Source organism: Aureobasidium namibiae (assembly GCF_000721765.1).
Source record: "Aureobasidium namibiae CBS 147.97 unplaced genomic scaffold scaffold_17, whole genome shotgun sequence".
Lineage (NCBI taxonomy): Eukaryota > Fungi > Ascomycota > Dothideomycetes > Dothideales > Saccotheciaceae > Aureobasidium > Aureobasidium namibiae.
Genome location: NW_013581192.1, coordinates 66564 through 92894, shown reverse-complemented (window position 1 = coordinate 92894; position 26331 = coordinate 66564). Strand labels below are relative to the sequence as shown.

At 52.3% G+C, this 26331-nt stretch overlaps 9 protein-coding genes across 9 annotated transcripts; 4 read left to right on the top strand and 5 right to left on the bottom strand.

The window, feature by feature from the left end:
• Window positions 1–511: 511 nt before the first annotated feature.
• M436DRAFT_53978 (purple acid phosphatase) lies at window positions 512–2118 on the top strand (the record flags this gene model as incomplete). Its single annotated transcript, XM_013568815.1, has 3 exons — window positions 512–644; window positions 701–975; window positions 1036–2118. 3 exons carry the CDS (start codon window positions 512–514, stop codon window positions 2116–2118), a joined length of 1491 nt encoding a protein of 496 aa, XP_013424269.1.
• A 1504-nt stretch (window positions 2119–3622) lies between these two features.
• Window positions 3623–4092, bottom strand: M436DRAFT_84691 (DNA-directed RNA polymerase I polypeptide; the record flags this gene model as incomplete). The annotated part of the gene is made up of 3 exons (XM_013568956.1): window positions 3623–3641; window positions 3689–3923; window positions 3981–4092. The coding sequence occupies 3 exons, from the start codon at window positions 4090–4092 to the stop codon at window positions 3623–3625; spliced, it is 366 nt and encodes a 121-aa protein (XP_013424410.1).
• A 1892-nt stretch (window positions 4093–5984) lies between these two features.
• Window positions 5985–6853, bottom strand: M436DRAFT_54134 (uncharacterized protein; the record flags this gene model as incomplete). The annotated part of the gene is made up of 2 exons (XM_013568843.1): window positions 5985–6300; window positions 6519–6853. 2 exons carry the CDS (start codon window positions 6851–6853, stop codon window positions 5985–5987), a joined length of 651 nt encoding a protein of 216 aa, XP_013424297.1.
• A 1062-nt stretch (window positions 6854–7915) lies between these two features.
• Window positions 7916–11095, bottom strand: M436DRAFT_66498 (uncharacterized protein; the record flags this gene model as incomplete). The annotated part of the gene is made up of 1 exon (XM_013568911.1): window positions 7916–11095. The coding sequence occupies one exon, from the start codon at window positions 11093–11095 to the stop codon at window positions 7916–7918; it is 3180 nt and encodes a 1059-aa protein (XP_013424365.1).
• A 1722-nt stretch (window positions 11096–12817) lies between these two features.
• M436DRAFT_22206 (uncharacterized protein) lies at window positions 12818–14956 on the top strand (the record flags this gene model as incomplete). The annotated part of the gene is made up of 2 exons (XM_013568799.1): window positions 12818–14029; window positions 14372–14956. Coding segments are annotated over 2 exons (1797 nt in total), but the record flags the coding sequence as incomplete, so codon positions are not given.
• A 946-nt stretch (window positions 14957–15902) lies between these two features.
• Window positions 15903–17642, top strand: M436DRAFT_75415 (uncharacterized protein; the record flags this gene model as incomplete). Its single annotated transcript, XM_013568955.1, has 1 exon — window positions 15903–17642. The coding sequence occupies one exon, from the start codon at window positions 15903–15905 to the stop codon at window positions 17640–17642; it is 1740 nt and encodes a 579-aa protein (XP_013424409.1).
• Window positions 17643–18413: 771 nt separating this feature from the next.
• Window positions 18414–18716, bottom strand: M436DRAFT_18220 (DUF1168-domain-containing protein; the record flags this gene model as incomplete). The annotated part of the gene is made up of 1 exon (XM_013568795.1): window positions 18414–18716. A coding segment is annotated over one exon (303 nt), but the record flags the coding sequence as incomplete, so codon positions are not given.
• A 1622-nt stretch (window positions 18717–20338) lies between these two features.
• Window positions 20339–23006, bottom strand: M436DRAFT_13764 (Clavaminate synthase-like protein; the record flags this gene model as incomplete). The annotated part of the gene is made up of 3 exons (XM_013568789.1): window positions 20339–20488; window positions 20541–20774; window positions 20904–23006. Coding segments are annotated over 3 exons (2487 nt in total), but the record flags the coding sequence as incomplete, so codon positions are not given.
• A 1912-nt stretch (window positions 23007–24918) lies between these two features.
• On the top strand, window positions 24919–25320 carry M436DRAFT_75412 (pre-mRNA branch site protein p14; the record flags this gene model as incomplete). The annotated part of the gene is made up of 2 exons (XM_013568954.1): window positions 24919–24956; window positions 25014–25320. The coding sequence occupies 2 exons, from the start codon at window positions 24919–24921 to the stop codon at window positions 25318–25320; spliced, it is 345 nt and encodes a 114-aa protein (XP_013424408.1).
• Between the last annotated feature and the right edge of the window lie 1011 nt (window positions 25321–26331).

Sequence of the window (26331 nt, the reverse complement as noted above, 5' to 3'; positions counted from 1 at the left end):
TTGTGCAATTCCAAAGCTATACTCTGTATCAAATTGATCGACAGGTACCGAGGTGATCGATCAGGGATGCATTCTGCCGAGGTCATGACCACAAGTCACAACATGTCGTCTCTGACAAACCCCATTAGCGACGCGTACAACAACGACCTTCTCGAATGATAACTTGCATTCTCTTCCGACTTTCCGATTTGACCAATCAGCTTCTTCGACCGTGAAGCGTGCCTCGCTAGCCAAAACCCAAGGCTTGTTGAAGCTTGATCTGCGAACCCACGTGTAGACTTTCTCATCACACAAGACGACTACTGCTAGAGCATCTTGTTTGCGCACACTCTAGATTCATGCAAGAGATATTCGTTGTACAGATGCCACAAGCAGAAGACTATCCCAGAAAGGTAGGTGACAATGGTAGGACCTCGACCTGTGCACTACAAAATGCACTGTGATTGCCACCTTCCATGGACACTGTATTCTTAACCAGCCTGCACGTTTCCGACTACCTGTGCTAACTAAGATGGCACCTACATCGTTCTATATCCAGGCTCTGCCTCTCTTGTCTGGTCTGGTGTTTGCAGCGGATTATCCTGGCATACCAACAGACCTGACTACCCCTGTGCAACAACGCATCGCGTTCAAGGGTCCCAATGGTATGCCTGAGGGTTCAAGCCCCATGTCATAGAATATCACACTAACACGACTCAAGCCATCTCTGTTGGCTGGAACACCTACGAGAAGCTGGCCCAAGGCTGCGTTCAGTATGGCAAGTCTGCGACCAGCTTGACCTCTCAAGCATGCTCCACTCAGTCTCTGACCTATGGGACTTCTCGCACCTGGGCCAACTCGGTAACACTCTCTGGACTCGATGCTGCAACCACCTACTACTACAAGATTGTTTCTACCAACTCGACCGTCAACCATTTCATGACTGCTCGTACTCCAGGAGACAAGACTAGCTTCAACGTGGATGTTGTCATCGATGTGAGATGAAGCCATAAGTGGATAGTTCCATGAGTTTGCACTGACAATCTTGTTTCTCAGCTCGGTGTCTATGGTCAAGATGGCTACACAACCTCCCGCAAACGCGATATTCCATACGTTCAGCCCGCGTTGAACCACACCACCATCGGTGCGCTTGCTCGTACCATTGACAGCTACGACTTTGTGTTGCACCCTGGAGACTTTGCCTATGCCGACGACTGGTACCTGACGCCAAAGAATGTTCTTGATGGCAAGAATGCCTACGCAGCCATTCTCGAGAATTTCTTCGACCAACTGGCCCCTGTCGCAGGCAGGAAGCCATATATGGCATCCCCTGGCAATCATGAGGCTGCATGCACAGAGATTCCTTACACAACTGGTCTGTGCCCTGAAGGTCAGAAGAACTTCACGGACTTCATGACTAGGTTCAATGGCCTCATGCCCACTGCTTTTCCCTCCCAATCCAGAAATGCCACAGCCCAAGCCTCAGCAAAGAAAGCCCAAGGACTGGCCAATCCACCCTTCTGGTACTCGTTCGAGTACGGAATGGCCCATATCGTGATGATTGACACCGAAACCGACTTCCCATCTGCACCCGATGGCCAAGGCGGCAGTGCAGGCCTCGGCGCTGGTCCCTTTGGCAGCACACCAACCCAACAACTCCAATTCCTCGACGCTGACCTGGCCTCCGTTGACCGTACAATCACTCCTTGGCTTATCGTCGCCGGTCACCGTCCCTGGTACTCCACCGGCGACTCCAAGAACATCTGCGGCCCATGCCAAACAGCCTTCGAGCCCCTCTTCTACAAGTACGGCGTTGATCTCGGTGTCTTTGGCCACGTGCACAACTCCCAGCGCTTCAACCCCGTCTACAACAACGTCGCTGACTCCGCAGGCCTCAACAACCCTAAAGCTCCTGCCTACATTATTGCAGGCGGAGCAGGCAATATTGAGGGCTTGAGTGCTGTGGGCGCCAATTACTCGACCAATGTGTTTGCGTACGCAGACGAGTTTAGCTATGCGTCGCTCAAGTTCAAGGATGCGAACAATTTGCAAATTGACTTTATGAGAAGTGACACTGGAGAGGTGTTGGACTCGAGCGTGTTGTACAAGCAGCACAATGTTGCCTTTGTCAGGAATTGAGCGTTTAGCAGAAGTCTGGAGAGTGTGATACCCGGAGGAAGGGTGCAAAGAGAGCGATGAGATGTGTACCTAGATCTCCCGGGTTCGGTCTTGCATCTCTTTGCAAAATGCAGAAAGTACTACTTCACTCGTCTCAATATCCATATATCTCCTTGGGTTTCTCACAACTCTCATCGTCATACATCAAACTCGATAACATGGAACGTGCATCCTTTTGCCTGAAACAGAACTTGTCGGTAGCAAATCTTGTTCTGCCTCCATCGCCATGATCCTCCTCGTCATCATCGAGTCCATCATCCACAAACACAAACACAAACAGCAAGCTTCGCTCATCAAGCACTTCCCCCACCACAACAATGAAAGCACTCGAATACCACTCCAGATCCATCGCTCCGAATTGTCTCTCACTCTGCCCTGGCGCAACTTTATCCAAAGCCGCATGAGTGTCAACAACCTCAGTCAAGCTCTTGTGAATTGGAGATGGAGAAGAAAAATTGTGACAAAAGGGGTGGGTCAAAGTATTTTTTTTTTAGGAGGAGGGGATTATACAGAAAAATCCAGGACTTACGATTTGTTTTCTGTGTTTGTGAGAGTTTGCGCGGTGACCCTGAAGCCCGTTGACGGCGACGTCAAGGTAGAATGTCAGGTGTATACCAATGACGCGGCTCATACCGCGATCATACTCTGACTTTGGTAACCACGACAGCCTCGTCGATGACAAGAGCAGCCGCTTCGACTTCGCCCCGAGCATCGATATACCGGTGAGTGCAAAAGAAAGGCAAGAGCAGAGACTCGAGTCCACGACTTCGCGGGAATCACAACCACCCTTAGCCACATCCTCTCCCATCAACACAACACCACGGTACTGCAACCCGCAGTATACTATGCGTCTCTGTCAGGTAGTCCTGAAGCAAAAAAAACCACATCGGAAACACTTTCCATCCTCTGTACCTCTAAAGCGAAAGCCGCGAACCTCCCGAATATACATCTGGCAGTGTAATTCTTCAAGTAGCGTCAGGTGATGAGGCTGACGCTTAGCCGTACCTAGTCGCAGGTAATCATCCCACTCGGCCACCGAACCAGCTCCTGAGAGGAGTAATTCGTCTTGGTGGAGGGATACTAAAAAAAAAATAGTATATAAGGGTAGAGAGAGCGCAAAATGGGCGTCAACGTCGTCTGCACTCACTATGTTCTACTAGAGTCTGCCACCGTTTCTTCTCTTCCTTGGGTCATCTTTTGCATTGTCTTTGTCCTTCTGCGAAGTGTCCGGTTATGTTTTGTGCTGTGACAGTCCTGCTTCTGATATTGATGCGTGCCGAGGTTGCGTTCGTGCTCCTGATATCTCGTGCCAGCTTCACCGTCTTCTGCTTCTATTGTGTGATAGTCGATGTCGTAACCACAAAGTGCAAGGATAGGTATGCACGAAGCCAGTATAATACCCTTATGTTTGAGCGCTGGCGAGTTCTTCTTTGGACCTGGTTGTGACGTGCGGCGCGTGCGAACTTCAGTTGTCTTCCTTGAATCTTCACCTTCGTCAGCATAGAGCGCGACATATGACACACTCACTTACCCATGGCCGCAAGCAGGGCACTTGTAGAAGATAGTGCTGCCCTCATCCGCTCCACGTGTCTGGACATCACGAAACTTCAACTCGCCATTGTCGCACTTGGGACAAGCCTTTGGTGTTGTGGCCCAGGTATCTCGGTCCTCGGCAGTCAAGATCTGCACGTTCGAGCGCTTGTCGAACAGGCGAGAAGGGAATGCATCAGGGGCACTGGTAGTCTTCTGAGAGGCGGGCCATTTGTCTAGATAGATCAATCAGCTTGAGGCATCATTTGTCAGTGCAGATGGTGCTCGTGTACTCTTATTCAGCGCCGAGCACATGTCGCATTTGATCAAGTCCTGGTCTGGTGGACAACGTGCGAGGATGCTGCCACAGTCTGTGCAGAACAGAAGGGTTCCTACGAGTGCCATTGTGAAGTCCGGAAGATGCTAGCAGGTGTTGTGTATAGACCAGAGTCTAAAGATGTCGTAGAGATCAACGAGGAATATGCAGGGATGGTGACACCGATTGAGGATTCGGCGCTTGCATGCTTCACTTTCATTCGTCAATGTCTTACCTCACTCGCCATGTGACAGACGAGATTCGTCTTTTCACTGAGTTCTCTCCATCAACTGTCATATTCTCATCCTGGAATACGGTCCTTTCACATATTGTAGGCCAGTATCATTGACGATGGGTCAATCCAAGTGTTCTGTAACTTGAATGTCGAGCGGGGCCGAGCACCTGTCTGCAGACAGACTAGCGACAGAGGCTAGATAGACATCATGTCAATGCGATGAGGTTGGAAATGTTGCTCAATGCGGTCCAAGATGACAGGTAAGCCGAGCAGTCGAATTGAGCAGGACAGGGCCTGATGGCGACAAGTGCACTGGTAGAGTTGAAGGTCAATCCCAGCATGATCGGGTCATTGATGTGGCTCTCTGTACTCGCAAAAGATCATGCTGTGAGATGATTGTCAACTAGTCGATGTTGTTAAAGCAAGAGCTGAGCAATCTCGCCAACATAAGCAGAGATCTACAGAGCTCCTCCGAGCAAAACCTTGGTATTGGAACATGCAGTAAACAAAAGGAACCTTGCAGAGCTTTCACCCCACATGAACGATCAACTGGTTCACACTTGCTTGACATTAATCGACCGTCGTTGATAAGACAGATTTGAATCTTTTAGATACTTCAAAAAAACACACAGGGGCAGAGTCTATGTGGTCGCGACAAAAGGTCAAAAATCGTGATAGAGAACTTTCGCCCCACGTGTTCTAATGAACCTGGCCCGATTTGAACGGACGACCTTGTGGATGTCCCGAAAAGACTGGAATCACACGCGCTACCGCTGCGCCACAGGTCCATTGATGGAGAGCCTGATTATGATTATAAATATCAACCCTCGTAGAACACATCCTCGGGACCAATCCCCGGTCATGCACATATCCCACTAACCACGAGGCCATCCATCAGATCCATCAGAAGATTCGGAGGGACAGACTCAAGAGCCAGATCTTCCCGTCAAGATATAGGTGGAACGTCGCCATTTTTGCTTGGTAGGGGCTGATGATAGAGTCGTCGCTGTTTCGGCTGACTAGTTCACAGGTTTTTCTCCATGTAGCGTTGAACCTTCGACATGATATGATATTCCCAGGCGTATATTTAACGCCTGCCTGCAGTTCGATATCAATCGTTCGGACTCTGTCATACGACCAAGCTTTCCGCGATGACGCACTCTATCACCAATTTTCACAATGTTCCAGACATCCTGTCTCCCTTTGACGAGTTAAGAATCCGTGGAGATGCAGTGGTCAGCATGTCCGATCCCGTAGGCCAAGTCCCTAAGTTCCTGATACCCTCTCTCTCAAAAGGATCAAGATGTCGTTGGTGCGATTCCAGCCCATGGTGCTGGTAATTTTTTTTTTGGGTGTCGATGTTGTGGAAGTGTGATACTACGTCTCCTGGCAATCTCATGACTTCGCTGCGAGAAGAGGGGAGGATGAAACCCACGAAGAAGAATGTAATTCGAAATGGGATATGGGATCTCACAGATGTCAGGACGGCGAACACGTGATAGAAGGAGACGAAGACAACGGCAATATCGTCGGCAATGATAATGTGTTTGGTGTGGCCCATACAAACAATAAAACCTATTCCATCTGGCAATGCAAAAGCCCGGTATCATAAATACATCTAGAAAAACAAGCGGCCAAACTTTTTGTCTGACGTGAACTCAAGGAGTAAAGAAGAAGGAATTTAAGCATACAACTTCATGCGTCTTGACAGCTCAAGACCACCAACGATCACAAAAAGCGAGCTGCTTAGATGAGGGCAGCAAGACCGAGAAGGGCCAGACCGAAGTTGGTAGCCTGGCCAGCAACAGCAGCGCCGGAAGAAGTGGCAGCAGCCGAGCTTGAGGCAGACGAAGCAGACTTGGAGGCAGAGGAAGCGGCAGAAGAAGCAGACTTCGAGGCGGAAGAAGCGGACTTGGAAGCGGAAGAAGCAGCTGACGAAGCAGAGCTAGACATGCTAGAAGCAGCCGATGATCCCGAGGAAGAAGCAGAGGAAGCAGCCGAAGACATGCTGGAGCTAGCACTGCTTGCGGCAGAAGAGGCGGCTGTGGCGCTGGATGTCAGACTCGATGAAACAGAAGAAGCCGAAGAAGCAGCGGCCGAAGAGGCAGAAGAAGAGAGAGACGAGGAAATGGAAGAAGACGAGGAAGATTGCGAAGCAGAAGTAGAAGAGGAAGACGACTGCGAAACAGAGGACTGGGAAGCAGAAGCTGCGGCTGCAGATGATGCTGCTACAAGAAGAAAATGGCTCGTCACTACCGAGTCTAGGGAATGGGAAATCACAAGAAATTGATAGACTTACAGCTTCCGAGAATGGTGGATCCAGATTGAATGGCAGTGGCAGAAACACCGCTGGCAGTGGAGGTACCCTGGCCGTCGCAGTTGGCACCGATAGGGCAACAGCGGTTGGCACTGGCGCAGTAGTTGCCAGTAGGGCAGACCTGACCCTGCTCACCACAGCAGAGGTAGGCGGTGGGGTCGTAACATCCAGAACCACAGACGGACTCTCCGTTGGAGCAAACGGTGCCAGTCGACTGACGAGCGAAGAGAGCAGGAGTGTAGTTGGCGGCCATGGCGGCGGTGGCAGAAGCCAGGACGAAGATAGCGGAGATTCTCATAATTGCGGTTGGAATGGTTGTTTGAGAATTGAGAAGATGGGCTTGAATTGATAGTAATTGGCGGGTTAGAGGAGAGAAAGAGAAAGAGAAAAGAAAACAGGTACGAGAGTGATCCCAAGTAATATATACTTATCACGCAGCGATGATCAGAGATGTCAGCCTTTCGGGAGTGCCTGCATGATTTACCCCCAGCAACCAGCCATCTTGTCTCTGGGTCGCCTCAATTTCTATTCTTGTCAGGGTCCCGCAAGCAAAAAGTAGCCAAGACTCTTGTGCTAGCGTGTTGACAGTGTCGTTGAAAAGCATGAGCATGCTCAGGCGCTGGCAGAAAACACCAGAAAAAAGCCTGGTGGTGGTGTGCAGTGGAGCCCCTAAAGTTTACGAGCCTTCCCGAGCACGAGACAGGGGCCTAAGAAAAGAACCACAACGTCATTGGCTTGCGACAACTTCTTGGAGGGTTGCGAAACAACACAAGATAGGTACGTATTGACTATAGGGGACTCTGATGTTCGCGGAAGTAGATTGGATCGCGGAACATTGAAGAGCACAATTGGATCAACATGGAGTCTGCGGAGGACAGACAGACAGACAGACAGACAAAATTGTAGAAGATCCCAGAAAATCCCCTCTGTTTCAGAAGTTCGTGGTGCAAAACACCACGAAAATTGATCGTCTGCGTTCCTGAATCCTGATTGCCGGTCCACCGCGTCTGTTGCACAGCCCTGTGCCTGCCAAATTCTCTTGTTCCTGGAAAATCCTCCAACTTTTTCTTAGGGTTGGCGGAAGTGGCGGCTTGCGAGCAAGCCTTCCTGCACAAATCAACCGGGTATCCCCGCCGAGACTTGATGTTTTGTTTGATCGCCACGGCCCCCAGAAACATTGGAGGTGGAAAAATTGGAAAGCGATCACAAGTCAGCTCAACACGATTTACAATGCACACATGATATCATGGTTGGTAGATCAGGAAAAGATTGTATTTTACGACTTCACCATATCAACAAGTCCGATTCTATATACAAACATGATTCAAGACAGACAAACCAAGCGAAGGACTTGCTGCATCTAGTAGACTTCGAGAACGTATCTCTCCTCATCCTTGAGCTGGTCAATAACCTTGCGAGAGTCGACCTTCTTGCCGTTCTCCTTGGCCTCAACCTCAATGGCCTCCTCAAGGACATTGGTGACATCAGGCACGGGCCAGGTAGGACCACAGAGGTAGAAGGCACCCTCATCGCGAAGGTAAGCCTGGCGAATCTCCTTCAAAGTCTCGCGCATGCGATCCTGAATGTAGATCTTCTCGGGCTGATCACGAGAGAAAGCACAACCCATGTGAGTAATAATGCCAGCGTCTTGGTATGCCTCCCATTCCTCACCATAAAGATACTCCTCTTTCTGGTGACGAGAACCCATGTAAAGCATGACGGCACCAATGTTCATGCCTTGCTCCTTCTGCCAGGCACGTTCCTGGACGAAAGCGCGGAAGGGAGCAAGACCCGTACCAAGACCGGCCATGATGATGGGGGCGGTTGACTTGTGTGGAAGCTTCATGACCGAGGGCTTGACAGAGACGGTGACAGTCTGACCGACTTCAAGAGCGTTGAGGTAACGAGTAGCTTGACCAAAGCGATCACGACCCTTAGGATCGACCCAGTTGACAGTAACAATACACAGGGTGACAGAGTTGGGAGTGACTCTCTGCGAAGAAGCAATAGAGTATTCACGACGCTTCATAGGAGCCACCAGACGGGCGATGTCGTGGAACGAAGGGTGAGCAGAGGGGAACTCGAGCAAGAGGTCAGCATAGGTGACAGTGTCAACCTCAGCACGACGCTTGAAGTCAACCTGGGCTTCCTGGTTACCACCGGTACCAAGCAAGAGCAGCTGGGTCTTCTCGGCTTCGTCTGAGGCGTACTCGGCGAGAGCCTCGTAGAAGCGCTTGGGAGGACGTCCGAAGATATCGACGTTTTGGAGAAGGGCCTGGTAAACAGTGCGGTTCTCGAGAACCTGGGCGTCCTCGCGAGAAGGAACCTCGACAACCTCATCAGGGTTGAGACCGTACCACTTGATGAATTCCTCGACCTCGGTCTTGTCGTTCTCGGCGTGAATACCAAGAGCCTCGCCGATAGCATAGGTAAGACCAGTCTCACCGAGATCAAACTCGATGTGGAAGATGTTACGATCGTAGGTTCTAGGGGTCAGGCGGCGACGCTCCTTGACGGTGACAACTGCAGTCTTGACGCTGAGGTCGGGACGAAGAGCGTTCTGAGTGCCGTAAGCCTCCTTAAAGACAAGACCCTTGGCAACCTTCTCCCAGTTTCTGAGAAGGTAAGCCTCTTCGGGGTCCTCCTTGTCGAACTTTATGAAACTGTTGATGTTCAAGTCCTCGGGCATGAGCGAGGGCTGGTTAGCTTCGGGCTCAACAGTGAGCCAAGACTCAGGGATCTCGACTTTGCGGACGACATCGTCGATCTCCTTAGAGAGAGCTTCAAGGGCATCGTTGCCACCTGCGAGCTTCTTGACGCCAGTCTCGTAAAGATCACCACGGGCAAGCTTCAGGAAAGCAAGCTGGACAAGGTAGCTCTCAAGCTCAGGCTGCTCCTCGACCTTGGCAGAGGCGGCAGTGTCGAGAGCGAAGAGCTGGATCTTCTTGGAGGCCAGAGCCTTGCGAACCTCTGTGGAGAGGTGCTTCTCAATCTCGTCATCCTTAACGCCAGCAAGCTTGACGACAACGGTACCCTCATCCTTGACAGACTTGAGAACGTCAAAGCTCTTCAGCAGACTAGCGTCATTGACAATGGCAACGTCAGCAGAGCTGATGGAGTAGGCAGCCTCGATCGACTTGGCTGAGGTTCTAATGTCAGTGCGGATGGCACCACCAGCGACGAGGTTATCGTGACCACTGCGGACACTGACGTTGAGCTTGGAGTCACCGGACAGCAGTTGGCCAACCATGATAGGAGCTGAAACAGCGTTTGAGCTGTCAACGTCCCAGAAAGTGTACTGTTGCACATCACCAGTGGGGAGCTCGAAGCGCTCTGCCTCAGTAGGGGCATGGTCGATCTTCTGACCAATCTGTTGCAGAAGGCCAGCGACCGATGTAGGTGTCCAGACTTGCTCTCTGGCGTACTTGATGTCGAAGACAGCGGGGGTCTTGTTCATGGTAGCAAAGCTGAGGGCAGCAAGAACGTCGGTGTAGAGACCAGAGTGCTGGGACTCATCGGTGACGGCGGACTGGTCAATGACTTGGCCGAGGACGGCAACGTTCTGGACCGAGGGGGCAAGGACTTCGAGGAACTCCTCTTCAACGAAGGGACGGTACACGCGGACATTGATGACACCAATCTTGACACCCTTCTCGGAAAGGGCACGGGCAATCTGCGAGGCCAGAGAAGCCTCGACGGTACCGAAGACGACCAGAACAGACTCAGGCTCGGCGTGACCGGAGTACTCGAATAGCTTGTAGTCAGTGCCCAGCTCGTTGTTAAAAGCCTTCATGAGACGGCTGACTCTGCCCTCGTTGTCAGAGTGCTTCTTGTCGGTGAGGGACGAATCTCCCAGGATGGCGTCGTAGGTCTTCTTGAGACCAGACTTGTCGAGGACGTCAATGATTCTGGTGGTCTCCCTGCCAACAGTGATACCGTCGTAAACGTGGAGAGAAGGGACGATCGAGGCCATGAGGGTAGCGAACAGAGACATGTGCTGCATCTCGTAAGCGGAGGCGGATGCAACCAGACCCAAACCGAGCTCCTCGGCGAGACGGAGGGCCGAAACGTAGTCGGTAACGAGACCAGTGGATGAGTTGGCGGCATAGTCAACAGCAGCAACGTGGGCGACGGTAGGATTGGCAACATTGTAGAGGAGAGCCAATTGGTCAAGGGCGGGGCGCAAGTGGGCAAGAGAACCAGAGGAGGCGACGATGGACTGAGGGATGTGACGCTTCTTCAGGTCAAAGTCCTTGGAAAACATGTATCCGAGAGCAATTGAACCAGCACCAGAGCGAGTCTCCATTGAAGTGAGACCGGTCTTGTAGCCATGGACATTTTGCTCGCCGGCGCTTTCCCAGCTCTTTGCGGCGACATCAAGGTCGAAGGTTTCGGGCGAGTACGAGAAGATCTTGTCCGAGAGCGAGTATGCGACCTGCTGGACCAGGGTCTGAGCAGTCAAGTAGGTAGGACCGCTGACATGTCCCAGGGCGACATTCTGGCCAAAAGGCAGACTGGAGGATTGTTGCTCGGAAGCCATGATTCGTAGGTTGTGGAGGGGTTGAGATGGATTCGCTACAACAACAAAGGCGCTGCAAGAAAACAATCCAAAGGCCTGGCTGATTGCACAAGGCGACTCCAAACAACAGATAGCGAGTGGAAAGGAGAATGGGAAGCGAACGACAAGGAGAGGCGAACGACACGGCAAAAAGTCGACTCGCTGAACAATCGTTGGAGTCGATACTCTGCCGCTCGCCGTACAAAGCACGCCATCCGCTTAGCCATCCGTGGCCGATTGCGGAGGACTCGCTGGTCAGCATTCTTCTCCGCATCTAATCTTATCAATCTCGTTGGAGGCCGGTTGTTCGATCAGTAGATGCTTGAGATTGGAAGCCTCTCGTCCGGATCAGAAGTTGTTCAGAGACTGGTAGCATGTTCACCGAAGACTCACGATAGTATGTAGGTCCTTGAGAAGGGTTGCCGGTCAGAATCGACACTGATGGTGATGTTCTGAGGCAGACTGGCCATTAAACGCGAGTCGGGGAGACCGCGCGCGACCCGCGACAGGACGCACGGACAATACTGTGCAGACCCTTGGCCGCATGTGATCAGTGTCGGGTGCTTTGTTTACCGTCAGTGTTTGCTGTCTCCAAATCGTCAGTACATGGACTCGACCAGCCAGAGTCAAGTCAAGAAAAAGACTCCGTTTCGACCAGTCAACACTCTCACGTCTAGATACACACCGCACTCAGCTGCCGAAAATCACACCATCATCGGCGACACAAGCTCTCTTTTCGATAGCACCCATGGCAGCTTAGAATTCGACATCAACTACTTCCAATCAACACCAGCAACAGCCAATCCTAAAATGGCTCGCGAACGCCGCCTTTCCGTAGAGCAGTCCGCTCGCTCCACTCAGCCTTCCCAGTCTCGTCCCGCTCAGCATGCCTCGACACAACAGGCGCCGGTTCAGCAGCCTCCTGCCACAGCCGCTTCCAAGCTCTCGACACAGCCAGAATTCGGCAAAGCCAGTCCTCTGCGTAACCCGCTGAGAGATCCCTACGCCAACGTCTTCAACACCAATCACCACAGACCTGAGCAACACCGTTCTATCCCTCAACCACAATTCCGCCAGCAGCCGCAAGGCCCTCCGACCAATCGAACCCAAGCTAAGATCCCGGGCTTCTATCTACCAGGCCAGAGACCTCAACCCGCACCGCAACCCCGTCCCGCTCAGACTGGCAACCCTCTTTACGCTAACGCCGCAAACTCTGCAGCCATTCGCATGCCCTCAAATCCCAGATTGGGGGATATTCCCCCAGCACCTAGACCTGTCTTTTCTTCTTCCGTCGGTCCTAGCAACACATACAGGCCTTACAACCCTGCTCCTGCACATAGACCGAGACCCATCGACCTTACAGACGCCGACGATGATGAGGATGGCTTCGACCCTGATGCTGCCTTGAGAGAAGAGGGTTTCGGCGCTGCCGATCCCTACGCTTATGTCGACCCAAGCCAGACAAGCCACAACATCAAGGCCCTTCTCGAGGGCGCTTTTGACGATGATGGCGATAAGCCTAAGATGCGCCTGCGCAAGAGAGTCGCCAAAAAGCAACCACAAAAGGTCAAGGAAGAGAAGAAAATTTCTTCGCTCGAAGAAAAGCTTAGAAAGCTTGACATGAGCGCTGTCAAGGAGGAACCCATAGAGGAGGACCCCGCAAACAAAGAAGACGAAGACGAGGACGAGGAAGATGGCACTGTCGAAGGCCTAAACATTAAACTTCTCCCCCATCAGGTTGAGGGTGTCTCCTGGATGATCGACAAGGAGATCGGAGAGCGCAAGAAGAACGGTGTCCTGCCTAAGGGTGGTATCCTGGCCGACGATATGGGACTTGGAAAGACTGTCCAGTCTGTCAGCTTGATCCTGCTCAATCCTCGTCCGGAGCTTGACGCTAAGCCACCACCCGAGAACCCGAAGCGCAAGATGCCTGGCAAGGAGGTGGGCAAAGGAACGCTTGTCGTGGCTCCTCTCGCTCTCATTCGCCAATGGGAGAGCGAGATCAAGACCAAGGTCGAAAAGAGCCATGCTTTGCGCGTCTTGGTTCACCACGGTCCCTCACGAACCAAGTTCGCTGCAGAACTCAAGAAGTACGACGTCGTCATCACAACCTACCAAATCCTCGCATCTGAGTTTGCTGGTTCTTCTGATCACCCCGATGGTGCAAAGGTTGGCTGCTATGGCATCCACTGGTACCGTATCATCCTGGATGAAGCTCATTCGATCAAAAACCGCAGCGCAAAGTCTACACAAGCTACGTACGGTTTGAGAAGTTGGTACAGATGGTGTTTGACTGGCACTCCCATGCAGAACAACCTTGATGAGTTGCAGAGTCTGATCTGCTTCTTGCAGATCAAGCCGTACAACAACCTTGCTACCTGGAAGGAGCAAATCACAATCCCAATGAAAAACGGCAAGGGCAACTACGCTATCAAACGTATCCAGTACTTCCTGAAAGGCTTCATGAAACGCAGGACCAAGGACATCCTCAAGGAAGACGGCGCCCTGAGCTTTGGCAAAAAATCAAAGGACGGCGAGAAGAAGGGTACTGGAATGAAGATTGTTGAGCGCAAGGTCGAGACTATCATCTGCGAGCTTGATCCCAAGGAACGCGATTTCTACGACCAACTCCAGGAGAGAGCACAAAAGCGTCTCGACGACATGATGGGCGGCGAAAAGACTGATTACATTGGAGCTCTCGTCTTGCTTCTGAGACTTCGTCAAGCCTGCAATCATCCAAAGCTCGTGTCCGGATCCATGGGCAAGGACAAGGACGCACTATCCACAGGGCAGCCCGCCCCCAGCCAGACACCGCGTAAAACCTCCGCCAGCAGTAGCCAGGACAACGACATCGACGCACTTGCCGACATGTTCGGAGGCATGGGTGTTCAGGTCAAGGATTGCGATATTTGCAGTGTTAGACTTTTACCAGCAGAGGTGAAAGCCGGGGCTGTTCGCTGCAACGAGTGCGAAGACATCGCCAAATCCACACCAAAGAAGCTCGGTAGAAAGGTGAAGAAGGAGAAAAAGCACAAGCCAAAGCCCGAACGCAAGGCTGCTCCTGCCGCACCCCTCAGAAGAAACCGTAAGATCATCGTCGATAGTGATGACGAAGACGATGAGGGTGAGGGTGAATGGCTTGTTGATGCGTCTCAGCAAAACACTACCCACATGGGTAAAGCTGGCGGCACTGATGACGAGGACGCAGAAGGCGGTGGTGAGACATTGGGATCCATCGACTCTGCATCTGGAGACGAGGACTCTGGATCGGGATCTGAAGCCGAGTCTGAGGAAGAGGAAGGCGATATCTCATGTTCTGGTCCCGCAGGTGTTGAGGCAGCTTCGACAAAGATTCGTCGCTTGTTGCGCATTCTACATGCCGAGACACCTGAGCACAAGACGATCGTCTTCTCGCAATTCACCAGCATGCTAGACCTGATCGAACCGCACCTGCAGAAGTCTGCTATCCGCTACGTCCGTTACGATGGTGGTATGCGTAATGACGCTCGCGAAGCCTCTCTGAACTCGCTTCGCAACGATCCCAAGACTCGCGTTCTCCTATGCTCACTCAAGTGTGGTTCTCTCGGACTCAACTTGACAGCTGCTTCGCGCGTCGTCTTGATTGAGCCTTTCTGGAACCCATTCGTCGAGGAACAAGCAATCGATCGTGTGCATCGTCTCAATCAGACAGTCGATGTACACGTCTACAAGCTGACTGTTGGCAACTCGGTCGAAGAGCGCATCATCGAGCTTCAAGACAAGAAGCGCGAATTGGCAAAGGCAGCCATCGAAGGTGGTAAGGCTGTCGCCAAGCTCACCATGAAGGATATCATGAGTCTGTTCGGCCACAACCCTGGAGCCGTTGGCGGTCGCGAAAGCATCGGTAGTACTGATGAGAACAAGCCTTGGAACAGAAACACTAAAGTCCTGGCTCCGGAACCTTCACGGTCTAGTACTTCTTCCGGTGCTCGACGTTCGGGCTCCGGTGCTTTGAGATCGTCTCCTAGAGAGTCACCTCCAGCACGTACGGACCGTCGTGGCGGCTATGAGAAGGATGCCAGGAGAATCAGAAACGAGGATCCTGTCTACGGTCGTCGCTGAATGTTGTTGGTGTGAAAACACTTTTTCGTATTTCTCTTGCTTCCTTGTTCAAACTTTTTGGGAATACATGGTCTTTGGTTTTGGTGCAAGGGAAGGAGCCTTGATGACCTTGAATTTCGATGATGATGAAATACTATTCTGCTCTGTTTACCTCTTCAGACTATAGACGTCCGTATCGAGGTGACTCACCTATCCTTTCCTCATGTCATATGCTTTTTGTGATTCCAATGGCGCATTGCTGGATCCAGACCAAGGAATCATCTTTCCATGATCGGACCTTGAATTCGAGTTATGCTGTGTTGAGGTGCTCCTGCTTCTTGGTGGCTTGCCGTCGTCACAGACCTGCAGCCATCTCGGCGCCAACCATTCTTCACCTCAGCGCTTCGCTTGGTTACCTGCACCTCTATCCACAAAATCCAAGGCCGTTTCTGCAGGGTAGACACTCGTGATCTAAGTATATTCCATTTCTACATGATCCGTACAAGCCGTGTCGCGTTTCAGGTACCAATGCTACCGTGCAGGTCCTGCGCTCAACCAGGATGGGTAGCCGCCGGCAGGGCGCGTGAGACGAGAATGCATCTACACTCATCCTACCCACGTTGACCTCACACATGTTCTCAAATCGTTTTCTCGTTGTCCAGGTGAAAATGGTCTGCTTGAGTTGATACTTTCTCGATAATATCTAGCTATGAGAAGAAGGCGTGCTCTGCTTTCCTCCTCTTCGCCTCAACCTTGGTGGCAGAACTCATCAAATTCGCAGAGAGCAGCTGGATCTGCGCCGACGGTATGTTTTGAGATTAAAGGTTCCGAAAGCGCGACTGACTCGATGCTACAGAATCTCGTCGCGTCTGGCAATAGCGAGACCATACAACAATACACGACTATAGTACTGACGCGAACGCGATACACCACATATATATATTCCAACTCACCCTCGAGTCAATCGCAAGAGTCAACAAAGTCTAGTCTGGCTTCAATGAGCGGCCAGTCAAGTAGTGTTTCCAAGCATACCACTTCGACGTCGTCCTTCTGGTCACCATCGTTCGTATACCAGCCAACTACGCTCTCCACAACTACTATGGCGAGTGTCACCACACATTCGACAACGACAGTGAGGACCGTGATCTATGTCACAAGTACTGACGCTGTCTCATCAGACTCGGGTGTTTCGACGAGAGAGTCGACCTCTGCCATACAAGACACGATATCAACAACTTCCACACTCGCTGCGGCTTCATCGACTGCTTCTAGTGGTGGTACTGGTGGACGAGGTCATGGTTCTCTGCTTGTGAGCTCACCCGGAAGTTCGCAACAATCGGCAGCTATAGCTGGAGGTATGACTGGTAGCCTTGCTGGGATCATGTTGATTGGACTGCTGTTCTTGTTATTCTTTCGGAGGAGGAAGCGAGCACTACCGTATCAGGAGAAAGATGGAGCTGCCGCAGAGCCTCGGATGTCGTCTTCGTCCCAAGCATTACCATCTGCCATCGCAACGGCAGGAGCGACACGGCACTCAGACAGGAGTGCGAACCTGCCTCCTCAACAGCCTAGATTCGGCCGTCTACCTATTATCGACCACAACCTCATTCACATGAATGTCGAACACTGGGACCGACCTTTTGCGCATGAAGATCCTCATCTTCGCGATGATGGCTCGCCTCTACGTCTGATGAATCCAGACCCAACACCCACCCCGCCTGTGGTGTTTAGATCCTCCTCGACTTCAGTATCTCCCGACGCAGCACCAGACAATCCACATCGCTTCCTCCAGAGACAACGCTCAGCACTGACTGCAGCTCTTCTTTCCATCAAGCGTTCCTTCTCAAGTCAAGACGTGGTACCCAGACATGCAAGCGATGATTCCAATCTACAGCCCTCAGTTCTACCATCAGCGCATCCATCAGCACACCCCTCACCTCTGCACATCCAAGACAAGAACAAACTCACCATGCCATCCGAAGCCATCCTCGCAGGCATCACCGTATCTCGTCCAATTTCTTCTCAGTCAGCAATATCCACCAATACGATTATCCGTCATCGAGTCCCTGACGACCCATTCGTCACGTCCACATCCGCAACACCAAATTCGCTACTGCCTGACTGTCTTCAACCTGGCAATGGCATTGCTCGCCGTGACTTTCTCTCTCCACCACCACTTCGCACGAGGATGCCGGTGCAAAGCACGCCTACACACCCTCAACACGGCACCGTGAGTCCCTTGACCAGAAGCAACAGTGATTGCAGTACTACTTTCGAAAGCTTATCGCCTACGAGGAGTGAGGTTTCTAGCGTGAGTGTACGCAGTGGACCCTTCGATCTCGCAACTGCCAGTGTTGTTGATATGGAGACTGGGAGAGAAACGCCGGGTTACAGGGCACAAAGGGAACAGACGCCTAATTGGGAGGTTCATGTGAACCCTGGGACATGATGCTATAGAGTTGACGGTTGTGGTTGATTCATTTCTTGCTCTGTGAGTAAAGCTTTGTATGTAATGGTTGCATCCTGTACCGGCTGGATCGGTGTACAATGAAAATGCCTCTTGTGTATTTGCTGTCCCTTTTCATCCCCCCATAGAAGAGCTTGCTTTCTGGTTGAGATGGCCGAGATGGATTTGTCAAGGAAGGTTTGCCATGAGAGATCATTGTAACAATACTGGTTTGTGCTGCCTTGAGATGCGTGAGCAACGAGAGCGCCCCTGACTAGAGTCGGAGCAAAGCCAGCAGATGATTGTCTCTGCATCGGCAAGGATCTGTTCGAGGGTCAAGCAGAGTTGCGAAGAACACGGCTCGACTTGACGAGTGGCAGGGTGTACGATGGCCGCATGGAGTCCACCATCCAGGTGCATGTCGCAGCATCGGATCGGACCTGCCAGACGCGCAATCCCTCAACCTTATGACAAGAGCTGGCCTCAATCCTCGTCCAGGAACGTAATACCCTGCTCCTCAACCACCGGCCCGGTCTCAGCATCCTCATCTCCAACTTTCTCCACCCCGACATTGGCCTTGAACTTCTTGTCTTCCTTTTTCCCACCATCTGCACCGTTTCCCTTCTGCTGAGCATTCGGACCAAGTTTACTCTTCTCCTTCCTCTGCCTCGCTTTTTCTCGCTTTGCCCTATTCTTCTCCGTCTTTTCCGCGTCCTTCTTTTCTTGCTCCGTCTTTTTTGCCGCAAATTCTGCGTCTTTCTCTTCATTGTCCTTTTCTTCATCCATCGCCCTTAGTCTCTCGTATTCCCTTCGTCGACTGGCTTTGTACACGTGAAACTCTCCACTGCCCGCGCCAGCACTGGATCCCTGGACATTGGCGACGATTTCTGGCGGCAGAGACGAAGATGACTTTGACGTCGACGAGGAAGGGAGACTGATCGGTTTGTCCGGGTTGGCGAAGAGGGCTTCGAGCTGTGCGGATTGCTTGCTTTTGGGCGAGAGGGCGCGTTTTTTGGTCGCTTGGCCGCTGCGTGGGTCGCGGTGTACGGGGATGGATTCGGGTATGTTTTCTGACATTTTGAAAGAGACCCTTTTTCGCTTCTATTGAGGTTGGGCGGTGGTGCGCGAAGATTGTCTGTTTGGTTGGTGCAGTGATTGTGTGTGGAAGCTCGAGTGCTTGGATTCGGCCGATGGAGGAAGCTGCGGCGTTCAAAGTCAGCATACGACCCTGTCCTTCACCCCAGAGCCTCAATCTATTCTCGTCTTCCACCTTGATGTTCGGGCCTGACATGCTACGTCACCCAATGTCAATCTACACGTACATCTCACTTTTCGAAAGTGGACACCACAGGACGAAGTTACATAGTTGAAGAGTGAATTGCTCGGCAATATCTAAGCTGGCAGTCCTTCATGTGAACGCCCTTGTAGCCCTCAGCCATCCCGGTGGCTGTGAAAACAGTCCCAAATAACCACTCTTGTCATCCCATCGTTGTTGACCGATTTGCCTTCCTTCCATGCATGGTTAACGCCAATAGCCCACCCGCAAGTATGAATATGAAATGTACTCTGCAAAAAATGAGTGGCACGAGCTGAACCAAGCTCAATCAACATCTGCTTCTGCGCCGCAAACCCCAATCCTGATCCTGCAGCTCTCGTGCAAGCTGCATGCTCTGCTCCTCTTCTTCCTCAATAATGCCTTTCTCTCTGATGACGTGCTCAAACTTCTTCGACTTTGCTGTACCTGGTGTTGCCGACAGACTATCACGCTTACGCTTGGTACTACCAGGAGTCTTGAGCTCTGTAGTCTGTGTAGCCTGCGTTGGCACGGGTGTCTTGCTAAGAGACCGCTGCACGCGGCTGACTGGTCTTTCTGTGCTAACTCCAAAAGAGTGGCGCTTAATTCGAGGAGTCTGGGATTTCGTCAATGGTGGTGCCGGAGGCTGGTAGAGTGGTATGCTAGCCAGACCTGTGGTGGGTGCTACAACGAGCGAAGTTGCTGGCTCCTCGGGTGATGGGTTGGTGTCTTCAACGTGTGTCAAGGAGGCGTCCAGGAGTGGAGCAACAGCCTCTGGAGCTGGCTGATTTAGGCCAGTGCTGGGTTGGCCATTGTTTAGCGGTGTTTCAGCACTGGAAGTCTTGGTAGTGTAATCGTGTCCGTCTTGGAGATATGTTTCTGATGGGTCAGTGTTGTGAGGCTGCACAGGTCCACCCGGCGAAATCAGTCGGTGTTCAGCTTCATCAGCAGCGATGGGTTGATTGGTATGATCAAGCCCGTTCGTAATGTGCGGATGTGGGTGAGATTTGGCCAGCGAAGGGGATGTGTCCTCTCTGTTTCCTGTAGCCTGGCTTGAGGCAGAACCTTGTTGCTGCAGCGCAGGATGAATCAAGCTGTCTCCGTTCGGCTGAGGCACGGTATAATCTCCATCATTGACGTATCTAGAGTCAAGGACTTCGTTTGCCAACTGCTCCAGCGATTGCGCGTTGTAAGGTCCATTTATATCGGACTGTTGATTGTACGGACCAGCGTGTAGCATGACACCACCACCGGTTGAGGTTGGATCAGGATACATGTACGACGCATGCTGCCAGTGCGGGATATTGGCCTCGGGGTTGTATGGGTACTGCTTAAACTGTTGAGGTGATACCATGTTGGATTGGTAGCTGGACTCCATTGAGAACGGCATGACTGGCGCGGCTTGCGAGATCCGGGCTTGCTTTGGTTTCTTGATCGGACTTTCCATCTCGCCACTGGTCCTTCTCTTCTTGGAGACAACAGAGCCACGAGGAACAGGTGTCTGTTCAGCCTTGACGGGGTCAATCTTGCCGTTTTCATCATGGATGCAACGACGCTGCGTACATGTTAGCCACAAAATCAGTGATTGGATAGAAGAAAATGCAAACCTTGCTCTTGCGGCAGTCAAGGCATGCCTTGCTCCTCCCGCGCTTACTGTTAGGATCTGCTAGTAATGCGTTTCCAGGAATCGCAGCTGGGCCGATGCCATCCGTTGAGGTCATCTGTGCTACTGGAGCTAGGCCTGCCATCTGACCAATATGTCCGTTTTGCAGACCCTGTAGAGTCGGGGTGCTTTGCATGTTCTGCAAGGGCTGCATGGTTTGCTCGGCCGATTGTAGAGACTGGCCAAAAGATGCGATTGGCATAATTTGCTCAGGCATCTTGACAGGACTCACGGTATTGGCAGCGAAGAAGTCGCGAGAGCCTCTTCGCTGGTAATCGAAGGGCGTAGCATCGGCCGCGCCATCAACAGAAGGCGTCGATTGGAACATCACAGATGGCTGTCCAAAGGGTGTGCTCGTGGTAACAACGTCCTTGTGCTTACATTTGATCCGACGCTTTCGACATGCATCGCACGCGACCCTCTTAGGGCCAAGGACTGAGGTTTTGGGCGTGCTCGTGTGCTGGCCGCTGGGGCCTGGTGTAGTCTGTGTCTGGGAAGCCGACACAGGAGGCACAGAAGGCCCGGGTGACGTAGTGGTGGCAGGCTCTGATTCTCTGCACGCGTTCTGACGAGCAGACTGCCTCTCGGGGGCGATCCTGTAAGCCTCAAACGCTTCTTGTCGTTGCATAGCTTTCAATGCTCGAGCCCCTAGTTTCTTTGGAGCAGCGCTCTCTTTGTCCGGAAGATCAGCGTTGGGATGAGCCCAGGCTGGCGGATCCTCGTTGCCACGCTTCCATGCTACCCAGAGAGCAAACGTTCTGGCCAGCTCGAGAGGTTCACCACGCGACTTTGGTATCGATCTCATGACCTTCTTGCGCGTGTCTTCCGTCACACCTTCAATCCTACCCAGTCCGATCATGACGGTTCGGAATATGAAGTTGATCAATTCTGGTAGCCCGTCCAACTCTGCCTGAGAGTAATATCGGCAATTGTAACAAGCACTTCCTGGAGCGGAGTCAGATGTACCAAACTCTTCCCAGACAGGTCGTTCACGAATGAATCTCGCACCGTTATAGAAAACTTGTGCAACTTCAGCAGGTAGGGGGTCAGTCTCGAGGTATTTGATGACAGTGTACCACATGACTTTTTGAAAGTGTGGGTATCTGAACTTCTGAGGAGTCTTGATGGCTTTTTCAATGTCGACGATGCGGAACTGAGTCGAGTAGTGCATGCGAGTCAGGAAATTGCCACCGATGACCAAACTATTCTCTGGCGTCCATACGGCGTGGATCCAGCCAGAAGGAATCAGCATGGTATCTCCAGCAGACAGATCGACTCTGTAACATTCTTTGGTTGCATCTGGCAGCCACGTGAAGTTTTGCTCGTGCGAGTTGTTCCAGTCTTCGTATTTCTTGAGGTGGCCAGGCTTAGGTGGAATGAAGAAGAATGTCTTCTTGCCACGCAGAATGTGATAGTACACCGACGAACCGCCAAAATCAATGTGGAAGTCTGTGAAGCTGTCGGCAACAGACATGAGACAGTAAAATTGCACCTTCGGGTAAATGCCCTTGGAAGTCTCCTCGTCTGGCCAGACCGAGTCTTGGAGGTCGATGTCTCTCACGACCTTGGGCCTTCTCAACAGTCTTCCTAGCTTGGTAGACGAAACCTCCAAACTGATGACATTCCGGACTGCCTTTTCGCCATCGGCTTCATAGTAGTCCGCCCACTTCGACAGATTCCATTTGCCCTCAGTGCCTTGGGTTTTGACGTCGATTACTTCAAGAGGTTCATGAGGCCCGACAAGTTCAGCAACGTGTCTGACTGTCAGGTCTCGAGGCACAACCATGTCGAGTCGGTCTTGCCCATCGTTGGGCACAGTCTCGTATTCAAAGTCTTGCAACAGAGCGTCTTCCTCGTCCGCGCCAGTGAAAGCGGTTGCTGTCGTATCTTCTTCGTTGTCGCTAGATGGAACAGGGTGCCGGCAAGGAAGCTTGGGGTTGTACTCAGCGGGTATAACAACAGGCTCAGAGAAAGAAGAGCAAGTCTCGAAGAATTCACGAGTGACCAGTTCAGGGCGCATGCGAGGGAACATTTCTGGATCAAAGGTAAAAGAGCCGTCCTTGATCGGTTGAATGTAGTGATGTTCATGGTTGTCATCGGACGTCTTGAGGATTCCCTGGTTCAGACCGGCGTAGTCGACCGCTGCATGAGCGCGACTCGATTTTCGTACAAACGTTGTTGGGCCGTGTTTGGGCTCGCAGGCTTTGCAGAAGAATTTACTGACATCTCTCACATCGCGTTCGTTCTTGAAGCCGGCGCAGTCGAAGTGAAACCACAACTGGCATCCGTTACAGCTTATCCACTGATCCAGCTCTCCATGGCTAGATTCTCGAGTCAGAGCGCAGCTAGCACATACTGTCTCCTTGAATTCCTTGGAAGGCTTGCGTGGCGCTGCGGCCGGTTTTGTGGATGATTGCAAAATCTCGTATCGCAGACTTGGAGGAACTGTGGTGCCGCGGACGTCATCCGGGCGAGTTTGTAGTTGCTCCAACGAGGGCAAAGACAAGTCCGTATCTGATTTGCGCCTGGGTCTCTTCTCTTCCGCACTGGAATCGCTGCTATCAGCCACCGACTTCACCGTAGAGGCTCGCGATCGACGGGCTGATGACCGCGGCTTTGTGGTCGTTGAGTTTTTGGTTCGCGGGCCACGAGGTTTGCCTTTGGGCCATCCGCGACGCGGTCTCGCAGCCGGCGCATCTGTGGATTGCTGTGACTCTACTGAAGCAGCGGGTAACTCGATTGAATTTATCGTAGGTAGTACCGGTTGTGCGGCAGATTGATCAGATGTCGTACGCTCCTCTTCTGGTGGAGTATGCGTCTGTTGTGGTGCGCGAACCCTTGGCGGCTCTGATTCAATTGCCGCAGGCAATGGGTGGATCTCAGCAATTTGACTGATTTCCTTGTCTGTATCCATGCTCTTTTCGTCTTCGTTCGTATCCTGAGGGGAGGGCAGGGAGGCCAACGCATTTTCGGAGGTCACGGACGGAACAACGACGGTAGCAGCGGGCTCGGGTATGAGGACATGAGCGACATGGGTGGGAAGTGGAACGTAAGGATAAGCTTGGGGTGGAGGTGCTTGAGGCGCAGTGTAGAAGTTCGTGTGATTTGCTGGAGGACCAAGTGGAGCATGGCGGCGAGGAGGATCGGGAGGTGGAGGTTGTGAAGCGACTCGACCAGCGAAGTTCAACAGTAGCTCGGCGTCTTCTAATGAGGTGACTATGGTTGTGTTGGTCGATTGGCGACGTTGGCGGTCAGTGTTGTAGGCCAAAGGAGGCACACCGGGGTAGGAATGATGACTGGATGAAGGTCGAGCGGGGAAGGGATAGGCCTGTGGACCAGGGCCTGCATCGGAACGGGCACGCTTTGTACCACGGACTGGTCCGGGTGTGACGAAGTTGTCGGCGGTGGGTTTCACGGCGGGCGCGGCTCGAGGAAGCTGCGGACTCGTCAAGAGGGCAACATCAGCCAAGGCCTCGATGGTAGAAGGTGAGCGCTTGTGTCCACGGGGTTGTTCTGGCTGTTGCGATACAATTGGCGGTAGGCTCTGAGTTGAAGGAGTAGATTGGGCCAGAGCAGGATTGTTGAAGGTGGGCTCAATAGGACCCAGAGGAGAGAGCGGCTCCCATTCTGGTGAGACCGGGGACGAGCGACGCGTAAAGGTATCGATCGGTAGCGGAGGAGGTTTGAAAGCGGAGCGCGATTGAGGCGCGCGAGGGGTGGTTGAAGCCATGTCTTGTGGTGGGTGCAAGCGCAGCCAGTCGGTCGAGTCGAGGCTGGGGTGTCGAACGTGACGAGTCGCGACTGAACCAGCTAAGAGTACTAGACGGCGGCGGTGAGGGCTCTCATTTGAATGACGCGCAACCCAATGAGCAAGGAGCAGTCGAGGCTCAAGCTTGCGAGGCGAGAGGTGCGGTGATGGTTGCGAGCTGGGTAGACGATGGCTTGATCGGCTTGTCGCACTTGGATGGCTTGAGCAGCGCGGGGTCCTCGGTCGTTCCTACCTCAGCGGAACCAACTGTGGATGACTCGACGTCTCTCACGCCTTCCCTTTGGACGATTGTGCCGAGTGGTTTATTCTGGAGCCTTGACTGCTTCGACCACGGCAATCCCCAAATACAAAGAAGTGCTCATACGTGCTCGCATTCCTCAGCCCATTGTCCGTCTTCAGTCTTCACCGAACCACGGAAGAAGCCGGCCGTGATACCGCGTCCTTGGCATCCAGGCCGAACATCCAGACCAGACGGCAACCGCATCACCAGCGCTATCCCCTCCGGCCTGTTCAGCCTCCGTCACATACACCCCCATCTACCTGTATCCAAGCTATGAGTCGCGGCGGTAAACTTGCCCCTGAAGTGAACCGGTAAACTTCTGCCCGCACGCCATCGCCCACGAGACCACTCTAGCTAACTGCGACCAGCGCGCTTTTCGTCAAGAACCTCAACTACAACGTCAGCCCCGACGAACTCTTTGAGCTCTTTGGCAAATTCGGTCCCGTCCGTCAGATCCGCCAGGGCATCGCCAACAACACAAAGGGCACCGCCTTCGTTGTCTACGAGGATGTTGTAGACGCCAAACAAGCATGCGACAAGCTTAACGGATTCAACTTCCAGAACCGATACCTCGTCGTTCTCTATCATCAGCCCGAGCGCATGACGCAAAAACAGGACCTCCAGCAGCGCCAGGACGAGCTAGAAAAGCTCAAACGCCAGCACAATATCGATTAGCGTCACGCGGGAGTCCCAGCCATCAACAACGCCGACATCATCGACCCGACCCTTTCGACTGCAAGCACTCTTGTCTCGTCGTCCAAGCGGCCCCAAGGTCTCAATGAGTCGCCGGTTGTGGCTCCCAAGCGCGGCGTGCGCTCCACCTGCCATAATCTAGGCAACCACACCTTCTCTTCACCACGAATCAACACGAGCTTTTTAGGGAGGATCACAAGGCGTATACGCGGCTAGCTGTTTGCCCAAGGGCGGCTTTTCATCACATCGGGGAATTGGGAGTTTGTTTCTTTTGTCCGCAGCAGAGTGCATTTGATTATGCCCTGGCGGTGATTTTCTTTTTCTGTTACTCTCTACTTTACTCAGACCTGAGCCATACCCAAACTCGGTCATATCAAGTTTTCATTCGATTGAAATATTGTCGGATGCGCTTTACAATCGCTTTCCCATCAAACAATGTGACCGATGTGACATCTGTGGCTCTCGATGGACTTGCCAACTGTCTAGAAACAATTGTGCATTCTTATGGCTTTGTTACCACTTGTGAGAGAGGTTGGGATCACCAACTTTGATCCGCAGAGAGGTGAGCTGTCACATCAGAAGGAACCAGCTTCTCCGCATACCACAGCTCAGCAGCTTCATCAGGCAGCAAGCTTGCAAAGAGCGTACGCGGCATCACATGATGTTTAGGTTAATCCTTGTATCTGATGCATCGGCTTATCAAAGTCAAACTTAGCGAGCATTGCCCGAGCACCAACAGAAGGTAGCCGCCCAACCAGATAACATATCTGAAACAAGGACAACCGCGGTCACGCACATTGAAGATAGAAAGTCATCGTGATCTCTTCAAGCTTTCTCTTGTTGTTTTTGTTGGTACTTCTGAGTGATCACTCCTTCTGTTACGAAGTGAGCACTCCGTACCACTGTCTAATGATATATGAACCGTATAGCAACTCCCATCATTGGTAACAGTATCCACCCAGAGAACAAAGAGAAAAAAGAGTACAAGAAGTA